The following is a 19,492-nucleotide window of genomic DNA, read 5'->3' as shown; positions in this document are numbered from 1 at the left end:
ACATTTACATATTTGGGCTTGGGGGAAGGTATCAAGTGTTTTCAAGTCAAAAGGCTCAAGTCCAAGTAAAGTCATGAGCCATTGGTGTTCAATTCTGTATTCAAAGTCTTTTTTGATTTTGTCAAGTCGAGTCTTAAATTAGCAGATTTTCGATTGTGACTCGAGTTTAGGTAATGTGACTCAAATCCACACAGCTTCATTGTTATTCAAGACTGTACTGACTACTGTACTTGTATTTATGAATGAAACACAGATGCTCATAAACATACATCCACCCACCATGAAGCCTATTTTTAAACCTTCTGAACCTGATTCTAAATCATGCAAAAGAAGAAAATGTCTCTTGAAAACTTCCCGAACCAAGACCATACGGAGGACTGTCGTGAGCAGACAGTCACCGGGATTTGAAGAGAATATGCTAAGAGTGTGTAGGATTGACACAGAGTTTATTGTGAGCATGTACTATAGATGGTGGTGGTGGTGGTGGTGGTGGTGTGGGAGGTAGCCACCGGCTCCAGTAGTCCAGAGAGCCACAGATGCTCCACTGTTTGTGTGTTGACTCTCTGTAATTTGTTTGCTCTAATTTGTTTTGCCGTGCCAGGGGAGTTCCGATTTTAATTTCGCTCTGTGTGTGTTTACCCCTCTTTGTGGATCGCTGATCTGTTAAGCATAGAGAGAGGGAGAGAGACAGTCAGTGTGGAGGGTGGGCTGTTCAGAGAGCCAAATTAAAAAAGGAGCAGTGCAGATTGTTTTAAGCTCTGGCAGCCCCTTCAGGCCCAAAGGCCTCGCTCGCAGCCTGCACCTGCTCCATCCCCCGGGAGCCTGGTTCCTGATCCGTGGCCCTCGCTTCTCCTCCCCGGGCCCCTAGCCCAGCCGCCTCCTCCTCTCCTCTCCTCTAATTCGTACTCTTTTTCTTGTCTGCTTTATCTCCTCCCCATCGACTTCTCTCCTTTTCCTCCCCTTATGCCGTCCTCCTCTCTCCTCCTCTTAAACTTTCCATTTCTCCCCTCCAAAAACTCCTGATTCTCCTTTCGTCTTTCCTCCTCCCTAGCGACTCCCATGTAGCCCTTCACTCCTCGGCGCTGGCCTCTTCACCCCTTCTCTCCTCTCCACCACCTGCTCTTCTCCCCCTCTTTATCGCTCCTTCTTCTCTAGCTCCTGGTTACTTCCCCGTTTTGTTGTGCCTCTTTGCCCTGGCTCAACTTCCTCCTATCCCCCTCATGTATTCTCTTGTAACTTTTCCTCTTGCTGCTCCTCTCTCCTCCTCGTCTCGCCTCTGGCAGCTGGCAGAGTCTTAATCAGCAACCCTCCGCACCTGAATGATTACAACTTGTTAGCCTGATTGAAAACACACAACCACACACACATAAAATACAGTCAGAGATATGACAATATATCGCAATCCGTGGGCTATCATGATTACTAAACTACAGTGCAGAGCTCAATAAAGCAGCGTCATGACATCAACACATTTTATTAACCCGAGACACATAATAAGGATGCAAATTAAACTCACGACGACGGCCTGTTTAAAATTGTCACAGCTATTCTTTATTGAAATCATCCAGTCGCGCCTGTCGCTTATGACTGCACACCCAAGGTAGTTTGATCAGTCAGTCAGCTCTACATACAGTATGGTACGCTTTGTCACACATACAATATTTACATTACCCCAGCGGTATGACATGGTTCCAATAACAAGACATTTACTTTTAATATGGCTTGATTAAAGCAGTCCAACTTTATATGATGCCCAGACTGGATGAGGCGACTGAAAAGTGCACAATCCAGGCGGGGGGGGGGGGGGGGGTCGGGATGTGAACCACGGGGCGACATGATGGAAGAAGGTTGTCTCTGGAGTCCAAGTTTCAAACTGTGGCCTTCTGTCACTAACTCACCTATCTATCCAGGCTTCTCATTTAAAGTTCACCCAAACTGCAAAATCTACCCAAAGTGGTATTTAGCCATGCAGACAGTCTTACTTTGAAGTCGGCATGGCAAACTTGTGAGCAAACACTTCCATCTAGCAGACACGGAGCAACAGATGCTTTCATTTGGAGTCATGTTTTTACGCAGAGAAATGCTCCATTATGGTCACCAACTAGTGAGTGGTGGAGGAAGTATTCAGATACTAATACCACACTGTGAAAATACTCCACTACAAGTAAAAGTCCTGCATTGAAATTGTTACTTAAAGGGGACATGTCCGGAAAAACTCACTCTTTCCGTGCTTGTGCACGTACATTTGGGTATCTGGAGGGCCCACCAACCCACACACTGTGAAATAAGACACCCAGTAAGTTTTCTGTGGGCTGCCTCGGTCAGAAAACATTCAACGAGCCAATCAGAGCGTGGGTTTTTTTGGGAGGGTGGGGGGCTTAAACAGAGAAAGGCCCTAAAACGGAGCGTTTCTCACAGAGGCTGAACACAGGTATGTTCAGAGACCGTTTAAGAAAGATAATGTGTTTTTGAACATTAAAGCATGTAAACACGTTCTAGTAGGAAACCAAAATACAATTATGAACCTGAAAATGAGAATGAATATGTCCCCTTTAAGTAAAAGTATATAAGTACAATCAGAATTGTTTTTAAGTATTAAAAGTACTAAATGCAGAAACCTCAACATCATTTAAAATAGATTAAAAATGTAAAGAAAAGTATATCCTCACATTTGAGAAGGTGGAACAATGACATTTGTGTAATTTTTGCACAAAAAATCATTATCAATTCATTTTCTGTCGACTAATCAACGAATAGATTGATTGGATTATCGTCGGCCTGGATTCTGGCAGAAATCCTACAGACAAAACCTGGAGAAATAAAAACAAAACTATCTGCATGGCTCAACAGCTTTAAGTAAGAAAGTATTTTGTAATTTGGGTGAACTGACCCTTTTAAAGTTAAGTCACATCTACTCTATATGCACCACAATCTTTTTACAGTAATCATATTGCCATTAAAAGCACGTCGACCAAGCTTAACGTGACAGACAAAAGCGAAACCCTTCCCAAGACGTTTCAGTCCATTTTATAGACGAGGGTTATCAACTAGCGATGTTAAGTTCTGTTGATTTGGTATTCTGACTGTCTCTGCAAAGAGTTCATCAACTGACATTCACACCCGGTTAAACTCACGTACACAATCATGATCCGAACACTCAGCGTCCTGTACTACAGAAATACACATTTATGTTTCCATTCATCTGGCCGACACTGTTCTTTACCTCCACTGCAGATTGCTCCCATTGAAATAAGGTGAAAATACATTTCCACTAGTGCAAAATAACATCTCTCTTTGAGAGAAAAAACAAAGATTAACAAAATATATATATTTGACACATTAGATCATATAGAAATAATAATACAAAATAAAGTGGCACTGATAATAAATTATATCACAACAAAAACTGATTTGACCCATTTCTTTAGTCTGAAAGAACTAAGGCTGATTTGTAAGTATGCATAAACATTACACCTGCACACAGACCGACACCTGTGAATGGGAACCACCATATTAAGGTTTAGGACTTCATGAGAAATGATTTGCTGTGTTGCAGGTTCCCAGCATAGAATGACCTTAATGTAACAGAATAAACATCAGGCTGACTGCTGTCTCCATCTAGTGGTCAAATATACCAATCGCAGCGCTTTAATGAAACCAAAGAGATGTTAAAATCAATGATCGAAACTTCCGTAATAACAAAGTGCAAACAAATAATTACTAAATGGAGAGAAAAAGGGATAATACCCGTTAAATGAAACAGGCACCAATCTGCTCCTCTTTCATTCTGACTTCTATTCCATAGGACAACGAGTGCATCCAGTGTTTTGATACAGCTTCTTCCCACATACATTTAAACGTAAAGGAAATGACACGAGAAACGATCTAGATCATGGACTGGCCCTCATCTGTGTTTCCTCTCCAGTACACGGATGGTTAACAGCCGAGAGACGGCAGCTGTTCCTTTCAGCCACATGATCAATCTCCACCTGTTCCAATGGGTTTGTGCGTTAAGACACGTGGCGGAGTGGTGATTAGTTGCATCGTGTGATAGCAAGTGAAGTGCCACCTGTCTTGCCTGCACCGCTCTTCTGTCGCTGCCGCACTTTTCACAAGATGAGATGTTTCCTTTTTGTTAACCTTTTGGACCAGCTTCTGTATCTTAAGACGAGACAAATAAGGCAAAGAGAAACTGCCGCAGGGACAGTTCTGATGTTACAGGAGGGGGCAAAACATACAATAGCATGAGTGTTATGAGGTTCAGTTTGTATGCTCTGCATGTTAATACCCAGTGTGTCCATCAGTAAGGTATATAGTTTTGGGTATTAGAGGTGGAGGAGCTGGAAAGGTTTCTTCAGCCGTGAGAGTCTGGCAACCTGTCCAGATTTTCAAACTAACCGACGCAGTCCTCGTCTCCTGTCAGTCAGTCAGCCAATCACGGCCATCTTCAGGTCAAACTTCCAGGTCGGGAATGAACTCCTCCTTAAGCTGAATGTCATTGTCAGATCCCGTGCCCACGTCCGAATCAAAGAGCGAGTGGTCAGAGTCAGGAGAGTGTGTGTGCGTGTGTATGTGTTCGGCTAACTGGCTGCTGGCGTCGCTGTCTTCCAGAGTGTCAGTCCTGGAGAAGAGGCCAAAGTCCAGCAGGGCTGTAGGGGAGACGCCACCGCTGCTGCTCTCAGTGTCTCCGTCAAAATAAAGATCCTCCACCTCCACAAACCACTCGGGCCAGAACCTCCTCCGCATCCTCTCGCAGAACATGGCCAGGTTGATCAACTCCCCTGTAAAGACATCAGACAAAGCAGGTTCATATGCACACGCTTTACAGGTACAGATAAAACCAGCAGGAGGGAGCACTACATGGTGCTTACTGACGTTTTTGAGTCTGATACAGAGGAAGACAATACATCTGGGATACTTTCTGAGGCATATTTTGTGATATCTCATTCATGATGAGCCCTTTCATCAGAAATTATCAAAGCAACAACACAGAACCTTCATTTGTGACATTACAAGCTCCGATGTTGCACTCCAAAAAGATAAGAGGCTCAAGTGTTCCCTACTCTGTGCAAGATTTGAAAGCAACAATCAAAGCCTGTGTCAGCGACTCTGCACTGCAGCAGAATATCACTGCCATCTACTGGCTGCAAGGAAAAATATGTAAAGGATTCTTATATACTGCAAAACAGGGTGATAATAAAGCTCAAACTAAAGCAACAATATCTAATATGCAATCATTTAATTGATTAATTTAGTTCATTATAAGAATATTGTGTTCCACTCATGTACTGCACAGATCCACTGACCTTTGATGAGCTGCTCTGGTCGTGTCCCGGGCAGAGTCCACATAGCCTGGGCTAGATGTCCAAACACTGTAGCATCTAATGTCGACATCTTAGAGCCCATAAAGTACTTCTTATCTCCTGCAGGACAGAGAATATACAGAAATAGGACGTTTTAGAACTTTAGAACAATATTTTACTTACTTTATTAATTACACAAGAATCTAAAGTAGTAAAACAATATTCAAGTGTTCAAATATTCAAGGAGCTGGTAAAAAAGGTGGTTAATAAGCAATACAATTCTTTATTAGTTGTTTCCTACGATTTTGCCAGTAGCTTCCCCACAGCCCTCTCAGATGAACTCAAGTACACATTCATCAACACCACCCCATCAATCAACTGAGTGGAGGTTTAGTAACACGACACTACGTAGATAATGTCACAATATCATTTCCTATAGCTAACACTTTGAGTGGCAGAAGCTGGATCTTTTAACCATTTATCCATTGTGTTATGTTTCTTGAATTACTTTTAGCTAACTATTTCTATTTATCCAATTATTTTAGCTAACTATTTAATATGTATTACTTTTTGCTAACTAGCCTATTTCAACTGTTGTTCACGGATTATTTTTAGCTAATCAATTTTTATCCATGACCCTTTCTCTTCATCCATTACTTTCAGCTTATTCGTTTGTCTGTTTATGGATTAATAGCCTACTAGGTAATTACTTCAATAGGTTAATCCATCCATTTAAGCGTCACGTGTTTATTCTCCCTTAGCTAACTATGAACTATATCCATTACTTGTAGCTAACTATTTCAGCTTCTCTGATAGCTTGTAGGTTTATAGGTAGTTTCCAAGTGTTGTTACTAAACAGCATGCTAGTGGAAGATGTGTGCAGCCTATCGAAGCTTGTAGCTTACTGCTCAGCATCACCATTTAAGAAGGTTCTATTTGCATAGTTATTTTCCTCCTAAACACAAATATGTGGATAGTAATGTATAATAGAGCCTAGGCTACTGTATACAACATCATTTCTATTGTATTTGTTTTATTTAGTTGAGCTGCTACACAATCTTTCTACATATGACAACTGCAGAAGTGGAGGGATACACACCCCTGGTTGGGAATCACCTTTATAATGCTTTACAAAGTTAGACATTACCCCTATCACTGACTATCATGTATTTTTTTTGTTAAATACAAATGTGTAGTGAAACATTACAGTAAGGCCAAGAACAAATATTTGATAAGTCTCTGTGGCCTTAGATATGACTCAATGATCTTCTGCTTCCCTGTCCCGTCAGAGAACACACTTCAAATGAAACTAATGTCATCTTGAAACAGGAAGAGCTGCACTTTTGGCAGCAACACCACATTTTAAATTCACACTTGTGTTACTCGAGTCTGGAAAACATTAAAGCAGAAGCTGAGTGTACTGATGCTTTCACTCCGGGAATAACTTTCCGTTTTACAACAAGTGGTTGTTCGTTGAAATGGCACAAACAGATCGATGCAAATCACTTTTCTTTTCAGAATCTGACTCTTTGTTTCCATCTGAACACTGATATTGTTTCCCTGCAGCTGGCATCCAGAAGCTTCCTGTTTTAATTCATCTCTTCTATACCTCAGAACAAACATAGAGGCAATGACAGAAAGGCTTTGTTTTGACATGAATGAGTTTTTGGTATTTTGTCAGCAAGGAAATAAAATACATACGAGCTACATTTGATTATTTATTAATATTATAAAACATTCCTTTATCCCAGGAAATGACTGAGCATATATGTTCAGAACTAACTTGTCAGGGTCTATTAGTCATTGATACTAATGCTTCATTAGAGTCCTCCAACTATTTTCACTTTGGTCATTATGGCCGAGCAATGCTGTAACAAAGGGGAACAACACTTCCTGCTGCCACTGATATTTACTTCTGATTTCCTGGAAAAAAACATAACAATTTTATTTAGACGAACGAATCCACCAAACTGAGTTTCTGAATACATTTGAGATTATCCAGCGCTTTTAGAAACACAACAGAGCTTTTACTACTAATGGCCACAGATGTGTACTGTAGTGTGTAATTCTATTATCCCAAATCAAAAACCTGGTTAACGCTGTTATCAGATTATACAACAGAGTTTAATCCCTGCTCATACATTTGATGAGCCAAGTACATTTGAATGGCAAAGGTTTGGAGAAGAGAAAAAAGGAATGCCTGTCCACATACACACACACACACACACACACACACACACACACACACACACACACACAGCATGCTTCCTACCCAACAGGGTGGCCAGCGTCCTCATGTCCTTCTCCATCAGTGCGTAGACCTCCTCCTTAGAGAAGCGTCCGATGCCATGGCCGTACATCTCCCTGCGCACCATGCTGCTGTTCAGGTGGCTCAGCAGCCACTTGAGTGTGTCGCTCAGGGGGCCGCTCATCGCTAGAAGCTTCTGAGTTTCCTCCAGGTTGTCCACCCACTGACAGTAGGCTATCGTCCTGACAGAACACACAGCAGACAGCACGGTGTTAACGTCACATTGGTTACCTCATTGTGTCAGAGCAGGAACTACTTACATCTCAGATCTGCCGCCTCATAACTTAAACCCCAGAAATACTTTATTGTCAACTATCATTTTAAAAGGCAGACATCATTATTCAAGTCAGAGGGTCTTTTTCTGTTGCCTCCGTGAAGAACTAGTTCTTTATCGAGCAATGGTTGCACGGAATTCCTTATATATTTATATATATATATATATATATATATATATATATATATATATATATATATATATATATATATATATATATAATAGTGTAGAACATTATCTGACTGGATGTAGAGCTATCCATCCCACTTCATGTATTGGATGAGTTGCTATGAGATTTCTTTTCTCAATTATATAACATTTCAAATAATTATAAGGAGTATGTATAACACAGGCTTTGAGTTGGTGCGTGTTGTTGTTGCTGTGTGTCTTAGTAGTTGTGTTATGCATTGAGTCTTATTGGCAGTATCACGGATGTGTATAGATGTATTTTCTGTTATTGAAGTATTGATAAAAATACAAATGGGTGACCAAAAATAAAAAATGTTGATGCTAGTTGTATCATTATAAAGATTAAATACAACAATATTGAATCTTTGCAATTCAGGCTCTCCAGCAAATCTTTTTGGTTGTAACATCAATGTGTAACTTCTCCATCTGCTGAGAAAGAATCCTTTTGTATCAGCAAACAAAACAACATTTACACAGCAGCAAGGAAAAGTTCAGTGATTACCAAACTGACAAAAGTTAACACATTCAGCATACACGCAATCTCACCAGCGCCAGGAGCCTGCCGCTGAAGGAAGGGATTGCCACCAAAGATGCTACACCTTCTAATAGCCTCACCAGATGTGAACCAGCTTGAGGCGACATCGTCACTGCAGAAAACACTGTTCCCAATTCATATCAAGGGCTGGAATCCCACTGGTTGGGACTAATGGCCAATAGATAACTCCACCAAGAAGGTTATGTTTTTCAGTTCGGTCCGTCTGTTTATCAGCAGGATTACAGAAACTCTACTTGATTTACTTGGTGGAAGGGTGTAGCATGGGCTAATGAAGAAGCAGGAGGTCAGCGCTCTCCGAGTGCCCTTCTCCTTCACCTTGTTCCAGATGTGAAGAGTGCAAAGTCTTCATTTTAACATGATGAGAAGTTATAATTTCAGGATACCAAATGCAATTATTTAGGACACAATTCCTTGTAAACAATTCCATTTCTGTAAAAAAGGAAGCGACTGAGCTGGTCATGAATCGAACATGCAGGGTGTTGTAGTGTCAACAAAAAGACTAATTCCATCAGAGGTTCAGCCTCTGTGTCCAGCCAACTACAAAGTCTATTGACAATTAACCTCATCCTGAACAAAACATGTGCACCACCACTTCCTATTCATAAGCAATACTGCTCTCAAGGAGACACCATCATATATTCAGGCTGCATGTGATGTACATGAGGAAATGCTTATGCTTAAGAGAAACAGTGACAGTGTATTCATCCCAGAAATTCCATTACAGATTTGGAGTGAAAAACTCTTGGACAAAAACATCTTAAAACTTATTGCTGCATCGTCTCTTTGATGAGTCATTCAGATTCTGTCTTGCTTGTGTTAAAGTCTAGAAACAGGAAACATGTGCAGCTGCATGATCCATCCTGACGTCAGGTAGAGATTTGTCTCACAGACAGATCCAGTGTGTGCAAACAAGCTAAACTCAAAATCCCTCTCTAACCCCGCTTCTGTTTATCTCCTCATTTGTGACCATTACAGATGTAATAAAGAAAACCAATAGAAGACCGTTGTTTTATGTCATTAACACATAAAGATAAAGGTAACTGTCTCTTATATTTGGTACACTTATTGTCGACTCTGCTGTTTGTTTTCCAGCCGATCTGCTTGTGTGTGTAGACACTAATAAGATTAAGCTGCTTTATTCTTACACAGTGCCCCTTTCTCACACCGTCTCGTTGGAAATACAGGACTGGGCTTCTCCCACAGCTCGTCTGAACGCCTGGAAGCCTCATGTCACTATTCTGCCAGTAGTGGCTGACCCTGAGCCGTGAGACGACCGTAAAGCAGCTTCTGTCTCCGGCCTGCAGTCTTCTGGAGCACTCTAGATGACTGGTCGCTCAATGCATATTGAATTAAAGCATCTGACCTACATTACATCTGGGAGTGGTGACTGCCTGGGCGGGGACCATAAACTACTTCCTGATACATTGTCTGGTCTGTTGTCCCAAGAGGATATAAAGTCCTTTGTTTCAAGATTAGGAAAAAAAACCTGTTAAGCAGATTAAAATATCAAATCAAAAGCATGAAGTCAGTTTTTTGTCCTTTCTGCACTTTTCAATTCAGTAGGTTTTCCCCACTTATGGTTGTGACTCATGAGATGGTGATATTGAGTAACAACTGTTTTGGTAAAAGTCATAAAGGAACCATTTTGAATATGAGATAATACATTTTGTAATACTCACAAAATCATCAGCAGTCTGGCTTTTTTGTGTTAAAATACTATTTAAGATTCCAAAGAAAAACTAATTAGACCAACTAATTGTGTTTTCATTTAATTTCATAAAAGTGTTAGAGGAAACAATTTGTCGTATTTAGATTTGAAATTGCATTTATTGATTATTTTGGATACTGAGGGAGTGGAACAAGCTGTACAAATCTCTGACATAATACCACTTTATAGGTTAAGTTGTTGGTTAACAGCAGAACCCGTTGTACCTGGAACTGAAAACATAAGTTTACCTGGCAGAACACAGCATTTGAAGTTTGTTTGTGTTATTGTGTGACTTTGGTATGTTAAAAAGGGTTAGTTCAGAATCACCAAAGTCACACAATAACACCAACAAACTAACCGATCGAGGCAGCGGGAGACCAGCAACTCTGAGTTCTGCCATGTAAAATGACTGTTTATGTCAATGGAGTCTGGTGGCTTTGGAGAGAGCGTAGATAACGGCTTCACTTCCCCGTCGGGGAAAGAGCTGTCGGACTGCAAGGTAAAACTGATATTGATTGTGTTATGGTGGCTAAAATATGTTTTGTCGTTGCCCCCGTCCACAGCAGTACATTGCTTAGCTTCCGTGCTGGTACTCCTGTCTGCTTCTATCTATGTCTGTAATACACTGACTATGGATAAGTATCGATACAATTTAAACAATCCCTTTAAGAGAATAAAAACAATGAAATACATTTTTTGAAAGGCTAGTGGTCTTTAAAAAATAATAGTCAAAGTTGGCTTTGACTATTATCTCTAACAAACTAATAATTCAAATGGCTGCTTGGAAGGTAATGGTGGATGAAGTGCAGTGGCTTCAGCTGCGAGCTCTTCAGTTTCCTGTTATCTTATTTTTATAGCAGTATCGACCAGAAGGGCTGGTGGGAAGCAGTGTGTGTACAGAATGACCTAAGCATCGGTTAGTGCTCCTGGCCAGTAGCTCTATAGCCCTTCAGAAAGCAACCAAGCCTCCACATTGCCCTTCCCGGACATAAATAATTCAATCAATAGGTCTGAACATGGCAGGCACACAGGGTGGGGGAGGAGCAGAGAACAGGGAGCAAGGAGGAGACACAGGATGTATGCATGACCTCTATAGCTTTGGAGAAATGTTACTGAATTCCCTTTTCACACACACAAAATGTGCAATCTCACATTCATAGGATATGTTACACAATTATAACATTTTTAAACACATTAAGAAGCGGGATTACACAACCTCATTTACTCTCTTCCTTTACGGTGTGCCCACATTATTAAATAGAGGAGAATAGGGCACATCACACTGGATCACACCATTTAGATCAGTGTGTGTGTGTGTGTGTGTGTGTGTGTGTGTGTGTGTGTGTGTGTGTGTGTGTGTGTGTGTGTGCATGCGTGCGTGCGTGCGTGTGTGTGTGTGTGTGTGTGTGTGTGTGTATGTGTGTGTGTGTGTGTGTGTGTGTGTGTGTGTGTGTGTGTGTGTGTGTGTAATGGAAAACACAGAGCCACTGTGATCGTGGGAGGAGTGGTAAACATTTCCTAGCAGCAGCATGTGTAGGTGCTTCCTAATACTGTATAACAGAGCTTAGGCGTTAAAATATGTATTTTATCATTTATATGTAAATATAAATGTAAATATTCTAATCAGCAAATGCACAACTTTAGCCCTCAAACACAACAATTACATCAGATTAAAGAAAAATCACTAATCTGGCCTTTAAAATCAGCTAAAAGTTGAATTCACTGGCATACACAGTTGCAGCAAGAGGAATCATAGTTTCTAACATGTTAATAAACACACAGTAGTAATTTATGCAACAGGACATAGTCCACATTTGAGTCCCCTACCAGTACAGGTGTTCCTCCACCATTTTGGTGACAGCTCGGGACACGGCTCTCTCCTGCGGGGTGAGGTTAATGTTGAGGTTGACACCCAGCATCTCCTCCAGGAAGTCCACGATGAACTCTGACCCTGAAGCCTGCTGGTGGTTGTACTCGATCCACGGCATCTTACCCTGCGGCGACAGCTTCCCATCAAAGTAGTTCTGCAGAGGGAAACAGCTTCATATGAGATTTCTACATACATGTTTTGGGACTAAAATATGTTATTTACGGAAGCCCCGAGAGGGAAGTGAGATTTTAAATAATCTGGTGATCCATTTGTCTTCTTCTGCTGTGTTTATGAGTTAAGAACAGATGGAAACAAGGCAGGAATTAGTATTACAATAACAAACGCTCCTGAAATAAAAATCACCTAAACAGCAACAACTCATTTAGAAAAACCTTTTTTTCCACCTGTTTCTCAGATGAAAAAAAGGGCCTCTAAAAGTCTTCAAATAAAACCATCTGACAACGAAAGAATCACTCTTTAACTGCAAACCTGCGGCCAGTTGTGCAAGGTCGCAGGTAGAAATGTTCAACTCAATGTTTTAATGCATGTTTCTAACAAAAGAAAGCCAGTTACTAGAGTTATAAACTCTGAGGCAGTCTGCTGAGTGTCACCTGGTAGGGCAGGTCCACCATGCGCAGGTATGTCTCTATTTTGAGGCAGAAAGGTGAGAGGCTGGGCACGCCGTTCTTTGGCCTGGAGAACTGATGGAGGATGATGGCGTCTTTAGAGTCCAACTCCTGCTCCTTCCTACACGGATAAAGAAAACATCTTTAGTATATAAACAATCTACTTCAGCTTGTGTTCGGAATATTCGGAAAAATTCACCCCTCAAGTCGGAACAACAACTCGGACAGTCTGGCAAAAATGACAACACATCTTCTTTGGAGCCTCCATGTTGTTTCCACAGGACACAGGAACTATTTGATTGACAACAAGCAGAATGCAAAAGCACTTATCTCACAGCTTTGTTTTCTTTGATTGATTCTCCCATCCTCTGTGGATGTTCAGTTTCATGCTTTATTTTTAGAAATAAACTGCAGCAAACAGCTGATTCTTTAAGCTTTGATATCTTTAACCTAGCTGACTATGTGTATACACCAGCAGGAACAATAGTAAAGAGAGCATTGATCCAAACCTAAAAGACAGCAATGGTAATTGATTCAAATGTTAACGTGTCAGTCTGGCTGAGAGCGAGCTGTGTTACTACCTGTTTTCTAGGTCAGCCAGGGCTGTGAGATAAACACCAAACAGAACTCTGCACAGGATTTCTGTCAGTTTGAGGCTCTAACAAACCTTCCTGGCAGGAAAGGGTCACACGTGTAGTTTATAATAGCATGATGACAAAGCGATTAGTCCCAGAGTCCCTGAGCAGCCAGCCACCAACACCCTTTTTGTATTTTCTGAGTCACTGCAGTGGCCTTACTTCATTAACTCTCAAACAATAGCTCAGTGCAGCAGACCTACATTGTGTTGTCCTGGTTGAACTCCATGAAGAACTAAATCCATTGTGTTAATCTGCAATGCTCAGCCAATTGCAGGTCGTGTTAGGATTTCAGCCAACATTGCACATTTACCCCTCATCTTGTCATGTAAATGATTTCTTATGTTTTCTTGTTCATTTTTGAGAAGAAAAAGTCAAAATTCTCCGATTCCAGCTTCGTACATGTGCATATCTTCTGGTTTCTTTACTCCTCTATGTAGTAAACTAAATGTCTTTGAGTTGTGGACAAAACAAGACATTTGTGGACGTCATCTTGGGCTTTGGGAAACACTAATGAATCACTGATCATTTCAATTTCTGACATTTTATAGACCAAACAACTAATCTATTTATCAAGAAAATAATTGTTAGCTGCAGCCATAAACCAAAGCTGTTTTGGGAGTAGGTTGTCTTTGAAATGAGAAAAGCGTTCTTAGAATCCAAGCTGAGTAAATGTGGAAAGTACTGTTGATACCGCTCTTCTGTATCACTGTTAGCTCTGAGCTGGCTTTAAGAGCTTCTTTAAATATTGAAATGATTGACTGAATGAGTCATCACACTCCTCCAGCTTGAAGCTCACACACTGCTGGACGCTATCCGTCCCTCATGCCTGCTGTCTGCACATAACCATCTACAAGGACATAGAATAAGGCATAAAAAACAAACAAAAATCTAAAATTCGATAGACTACACCGTTATCCTGATCACAACATAAAAACTTTATTAATGTATTTATTACCATTTACATAAGACTTAAACATGACCTGCCGTCACATACTCTAATACAATTAAAATGATGCAGTCTAATACAAGAGCCCGGCGATAAAACCTTCCTGAAGGGTAAGTTTTAGTTTCACAGGGTAACCTACCTCCCTGTTGAGCGGCCTCAGTTTAAAGATGAAAATGAGAGTAAATCCATCACAACACATCCTGACTGCATCTTTAACCTGACTGTGCAGCTGAGAAATCATTGCCCTGATGTCTGGAATTTGGAGGCATTTAAATACACAATCAAACGGTTGTGTTATTCGAGGCAAATACCTTGAATTTGGAAGCAATTTTGCCTTTTTCCTCCAATTATTTATGACACTATAATATTACTAATAAACTAATGTTCCCTTATTTGGTGTAATAACAGTGATTTATGCTCATTTCCATATTAATCACATTCATCAAATGTCCAAAAGCCCAGTTTGTGGCAAAGCAACCAACACTTTCACAGATCGTTTTGCTAGATGTTGCTTGTGGTGCTGTAGAAATGTATCACGTTATACTGGCACAGGTTTCTTTGTCCACCCAATGTGTATAAATGAGGGTAGACTGAATAACAGAAACAGCTATGTATAATGTAATACAGTTCAACTGCAACACAAACTGCAGCAAAAAAAATAAATAGTAGAATCAAAATGTCTCTCAAACTGTTTCAACAAAAACTCAACATTATAACCTTGTTGAAAGGAGGAGCTCCTGCAGGACGGTATTAGACTGCGTTAGCTTCAGCTAGGTGTAGCTACTAACCCGGAAACTGAGTGTATACACATTATGCATAATCTATGAAGTGTAGCTAACTGTACTAACTGTGCCTGTGGTGTCTCTGTCCACTGTATTGTGGTGCTGAAACTGATCCAAGTCTTGAAAGTCGCTGTCCACAGTCACATGGAGCTGAAACCATTTCAAATCCACTCTGATATTATGCCTCATGTCCTCCTTTTGTCTTTCTGCCCATTTAAACGTGGAGCTGAGATCTCCTTGAAGAGCCACTTAAAGAACATTAAGGGTCTCTCATGGAGGGGACATACAGCTGACTGTGGCAGAGCTGCTGCCAGTGCCAACAACACATCACATGGCATTAACAGATGATGCCGGCAGGCTGCAGGTCCAGCCTCATCAGCCTGCACGTGATATGGCAGCAGCGTTTGTGCACGAAATACAAGGTTACACAGATTATCACGAAGGGGGGTGGGGAAGGAGTGAAAGCAGACACTACCAGGCCACTGTGACAGGATGTACTTACTCCCAAATATAATCCCCCCCATTGACAGGCACGCATTTCCTGCACAAATAATAGTCCTGAGATAATCACTTTCTCCATCGCTCACATCTCATTCATCCTCCTCAATTACTAAGCTGAAAAGCAGGCGTCTTTTTAGAATATTTCTTGTTAACTGTGTATTTCGCTGCATAGTTCACGCTCAGGTGCCGGCACAGGAAATGGCACATGAGCGGACGCGTGACTCATTTTTTTATTTATTATATTGTTTTTCTCTCTCTCTATCTAGTGTCGTGTCCTTGGGAGGAGGAACACAGGGGCTGAAACCTCAGCAACCACCGCGAGATCTGCACAGACATAACATCCTATGGAAGGACTCCCATATTATCCATCCATGGTTCAATATCAGTCAGTGTCAGCAGCTGTGAGGGCTGAATAAAAAGAAGTGATGGTGATGCTGTGCGGGCTTACCTGATGGCGAGCAGTTCATGCAGTAGGTAGGCTGCAGCAGCCAGCAGGGCCCCCCCGGTGATGTACAGGGTCTTCTTCCACCAGGAATCCGAGCCCAGAGCCGACATAATGCCCCCGTAGTCCTGTAAGGGGACGGCAATGATATAGCCATACAAAGACTGCTGCTGCTCGGAGCCGCACAGCCCGAGAGGCAGGCTGTGATTACGCCCGAGTTCAACCACACACGGCTGAGAAGAGGCGAAGCCAGCAGCCCAGTACATCCTCCCCTCCCTCGGTTACAGCCACCCCGCTTCCTCCCCGCTGTAGTCCCCGATAGGCTTCATCCAACCGCCGGGCGGGGTGTCTACGGCATGGTGACGGTGTGGCTAATATTTCTCCAGAAAATCAGAAGGAGTAAACATGTTGACTCGCCCTCCCCCAGAATGATGCTCTGCACCCAGTCCGCTTTCCTTTGCAGGTTTGGGAGAACATTGTTAAGCTAATCAGCAGTACAACATCTTGACTTCCGGTCACACGTTTCAAAACTAAATGTCACTGTTGGGGCTGTTTTGTAATGTTATTTTGATAAGTGGTACAATGTTCTGTGAATGTTGAGTTATACAAGTAATAATATTAGTCTTTTTATTATTATTATTATTATTATTAATAATAATAATAAGTATAGTATTACTATAGTTTAATTCATTAAATATAATAATTGTTTTATTTTTTTAATTGTTGCATCCTATTACTTGACATTATGTTTGATTATATGGAAAATAAGCATGGCAATATCATATTATGTTATCTTTGAACATTATGCTTCACAATAAAAGCATATAAAACAATAGCTTAAACAAAACATTAATAATAATAGCTCCATTTCACACTGTTTCTATCACATTTTACATATATAGATCAATATATATGGATATATATATATATATATATATATATATATATATATATATATATATATATATATATATATATATATATATATGTAGATCTATATATATATAGATCTATATTTATATGTGTAGATCTATATATAGTATATATATATATCTTCCACTGCTCAACTATTGAAACTGCTGTAGCACATGGTCCTCCACTGGAACTGTCAGGACTCCAAATTATCTAGCATATAGCCTGCCCCTTCTTTAAATAGGTCATCTTTCACTCTTACAATGGTCTTTTCTAATGTCATCAGGACTGCAACTAATTTATTTTATTATCAATATATATTTTGCTAAAATAAAATATAATTTGCTAATTTTTTCCAGATTCATCATTTAGTCTATAAAGTGTCAGATGCCACAATTTCCCCAAACCAAAAGTGACACATTCAAAATACTTGTTTTGTCTGACCAGCAGTCCAAAATCCAAATACATTCAGTTTACCATCGTATAAGAATAAGAAAACCAGCAGATCCGCACATTTGAGAAGCTCTAAATTCAGCTTTAAATGTTAATGTTCAAACTGGTTCTTTATTACAACAGGTTCAAATAACCTGGTTCAGTGCTTTATACTATTATTTAGCCTTTTCTAAAACATGTTTTTAATCATATACATTAGCCTAAACATTTTATATCAACTTGTTACGTTGAGTTACTTTCTGTATCCTAATACTTTTATTTTCTCAGTGAACTCGGGCAACATCCGGTGTTAACGTCCTAAACTCTGGCAGCTTGACGCAGCCGGCCTATTGTCTGCTCCGGTGGAGGAGACACCCCGCCCTGACGAGCCCCCTGCATCCCAGTGAAACCAGTGGCTCACCATGAGGAAATGCCATTGGCCAAGAATACTAAATGACGAAGTCCCTGAATGATATTTATAAAAGAAATTAAACTGTGTATTTGACAGTTTACTCAAGTGACCATGGCCTTCTTCGCTTACAGGATATCTCCTGGTTTTTTTTGTTTCTTTGTTTACCTTTGAAGGATTAAAACCTCAAAAAAACGCCTACATATTAAAATAGGTTAACACAAATGATGTACTCATTAAGTACTATAATCTTAGAGTAATATACTGCATATGCTTAATTAAAAACTGTGCAGAAAAGCAAACTTAAAAGTATTTTAATATAATTATATCAAATGGAAAGTGGACTCACTCTGGAACAACTTCTGAAGTGTAAGAAGATATTCATCTTCACGGAGAAATCCACCGGCTGTTCTTTGAATCTGTTCGTGGATCATTCCGAGAGGTGGATGTGGAAAACTTGGAGAAAGACAATTTCCTAAAGATGCTGTAGAAGCAGCCTCGGGGCAAAAACCCTGGTGCCAAAGGAAGTCCCGTCTCCTCCCCGTCAACAGGTGACTGTTGTCCAGGTCGATAAGTATTCACACAGAACAGGATGAACTGCCGGTGTGTGTTTAATCTTTGGCACGGTGATGTATTTAAAGTCCTCACAGCAGCCATGGCTACTGCAGGTTAGGTGCGCACTCCCGTCTCTTTAGGGAGCGCGCATTAGAGCAGGGCTGTCTGTTATTGTAGGCAGCTGAACTAGTGTGAGAATAACTGTCCAGTGCAGGCACTACCAGTGGTGGAGGAAGTACTCAGTTCCTTCACTTATATAATACCACACTGCAAAAATACTCTGTTGCAAATAAAAGTCCTGCATTGAACATGTTACTTGAGTCAAAGTATATATATATAAAGTATATATATATGTAAAATATATATATATATAACGAAGAAAATGTCTCCTGTGACTGTTATATTATTATTACTCTTGAATTAATGTAAAGCAGCATTTTACTGTTGCACTTGGTTGAGGTGGAGATTATTTTGAACTATTACGTAATGATTTTTTTCATTATGGATTAATCTGTTTATTATTTTCTCCATTAAATGATTAATTGTATGGTTTGTAAAAACTTTGAAAACAGTGAGAAATGCCGTCACATCAGCCCAAAGTGTCACCTTCACAATGTTAGTTTAGTCCAACAGTCCCCAAATCTCAAATTTGTTTAAAAAAAATACATTCAAAATTATTTAAACAATTAAAAAGAAACCCAGCGAATCACCACATTTGAGATGTTGGAAATGTTTTTGTTTGAAAAATGAATTAAATTAATATAATTTTTTAATTGCTCTTATAGTCAAACTCTTCATATGTTAATTTGTAAAGTAACTAAAGCTGTCAGATAAAATGTACAATGTGTTGGTGTAGAAGTAGTAAGTGGCATGAGGATAAAATACTTAAGTAAAGTATAAGTACTTCAAAAGTGTACTTAATTACAGCCCTTGAGTAAATGAAATGAGTCACTTTCCACCTCTGGGCACTAACTGTAAGTGAGAGTTCTCAAGGTTTTACAATTTCCCTTAATTATAAACAAATCAATACAGTGGTCGCCA

General features: G+C 40.2%; 1 protein-coding gene across 2 annotated transcripts; it reads right to left on the bottom strand.

Annotated features, from left to right (window-relative positions):
• Positions 1-1,507: 1,507 nt before the first annotated feature.
• Positions 1,508-18,449, bottom strand: faxcb (failed axon connections homolog, metaxin like GST domain containing b). Of its 2 annotated transcripts, XM_029452503.1 has the most exons (7): positions 18,246-18,449; positions 16,150-16,271; positions 12,820-12,955; positions 12,166-12,362; positions 7,576-7,793; positions 5,307-5,423; positions 1,508-4,781 (listed from the first exon to the last, which is right to left on the bottom strand). In XM_029452503.1, the coding sequence occupies exons 1-7, from the start codon at positions 18,279-18,281 to the stop codon at positions 4,453-4,455; spliced, it is 1,155 nt and encodes a 384-aa protein (XP_029308363.1). In that variant the 5' UTR covers positions 18,282-18,449; the 3' UTR covers positions 1,508-4,452. The 2 variants fall into 2 exon arrangements, with proteins under 2 accessions (XP_029308363.1, XP_029308362.1); XM_029452502.1 differs by lacking the exon at positions 18,246-18,449 and having other exon boundaries at positions 16,150-16,409.
• Between the last annotated feature and the right edge of the window lie 1,043 nt (positions 18,450-19,492).

Source organism: Cottoperca gobio, chromosome 16 (genome assembly GCF_900634415.1).
Source record: "Cottoperca gobio chromosome 16, fCotGob3.1, whole genome shotgun sequence".
NCBI lineage: Eukaryota > Metazoa > Chordata > Actinopteri > Perciformes > Bovichtidae > Cottoperca > Cottoperca gobio.
This window is presented reverse-complemented; position numbering and strand designations above follow the sequence as displayed.

What these genes read in the sequence shown, in the direction of transcription:
- faxcb (XM_029452502.1), bottom strand. Translation starts at nt 16,409, where the DNA reads ATGTACTGGGCTGCTGGCTTCGCCTCTTCTCAGCCGTGTGTGGTTGAA. An exon ending in CATGAACTGCTCGCCATCAG is followed by an intron (nt 12,956 to 16,149) that starts GTAAGCCCGCAC and finishes TTATCCGTGTAG; the next exon opens with GAAGGAGCAGGAGTTGGACT. An exon ending in GTGGAGGAACACCTGTACTG is followed by an intron (nt 7,794 to 12,165) that starts GTAGGGGACTCA and finishes GTGTTCTGTCAG; the next exon opens with GACGATAGCCTACTGTCAGT.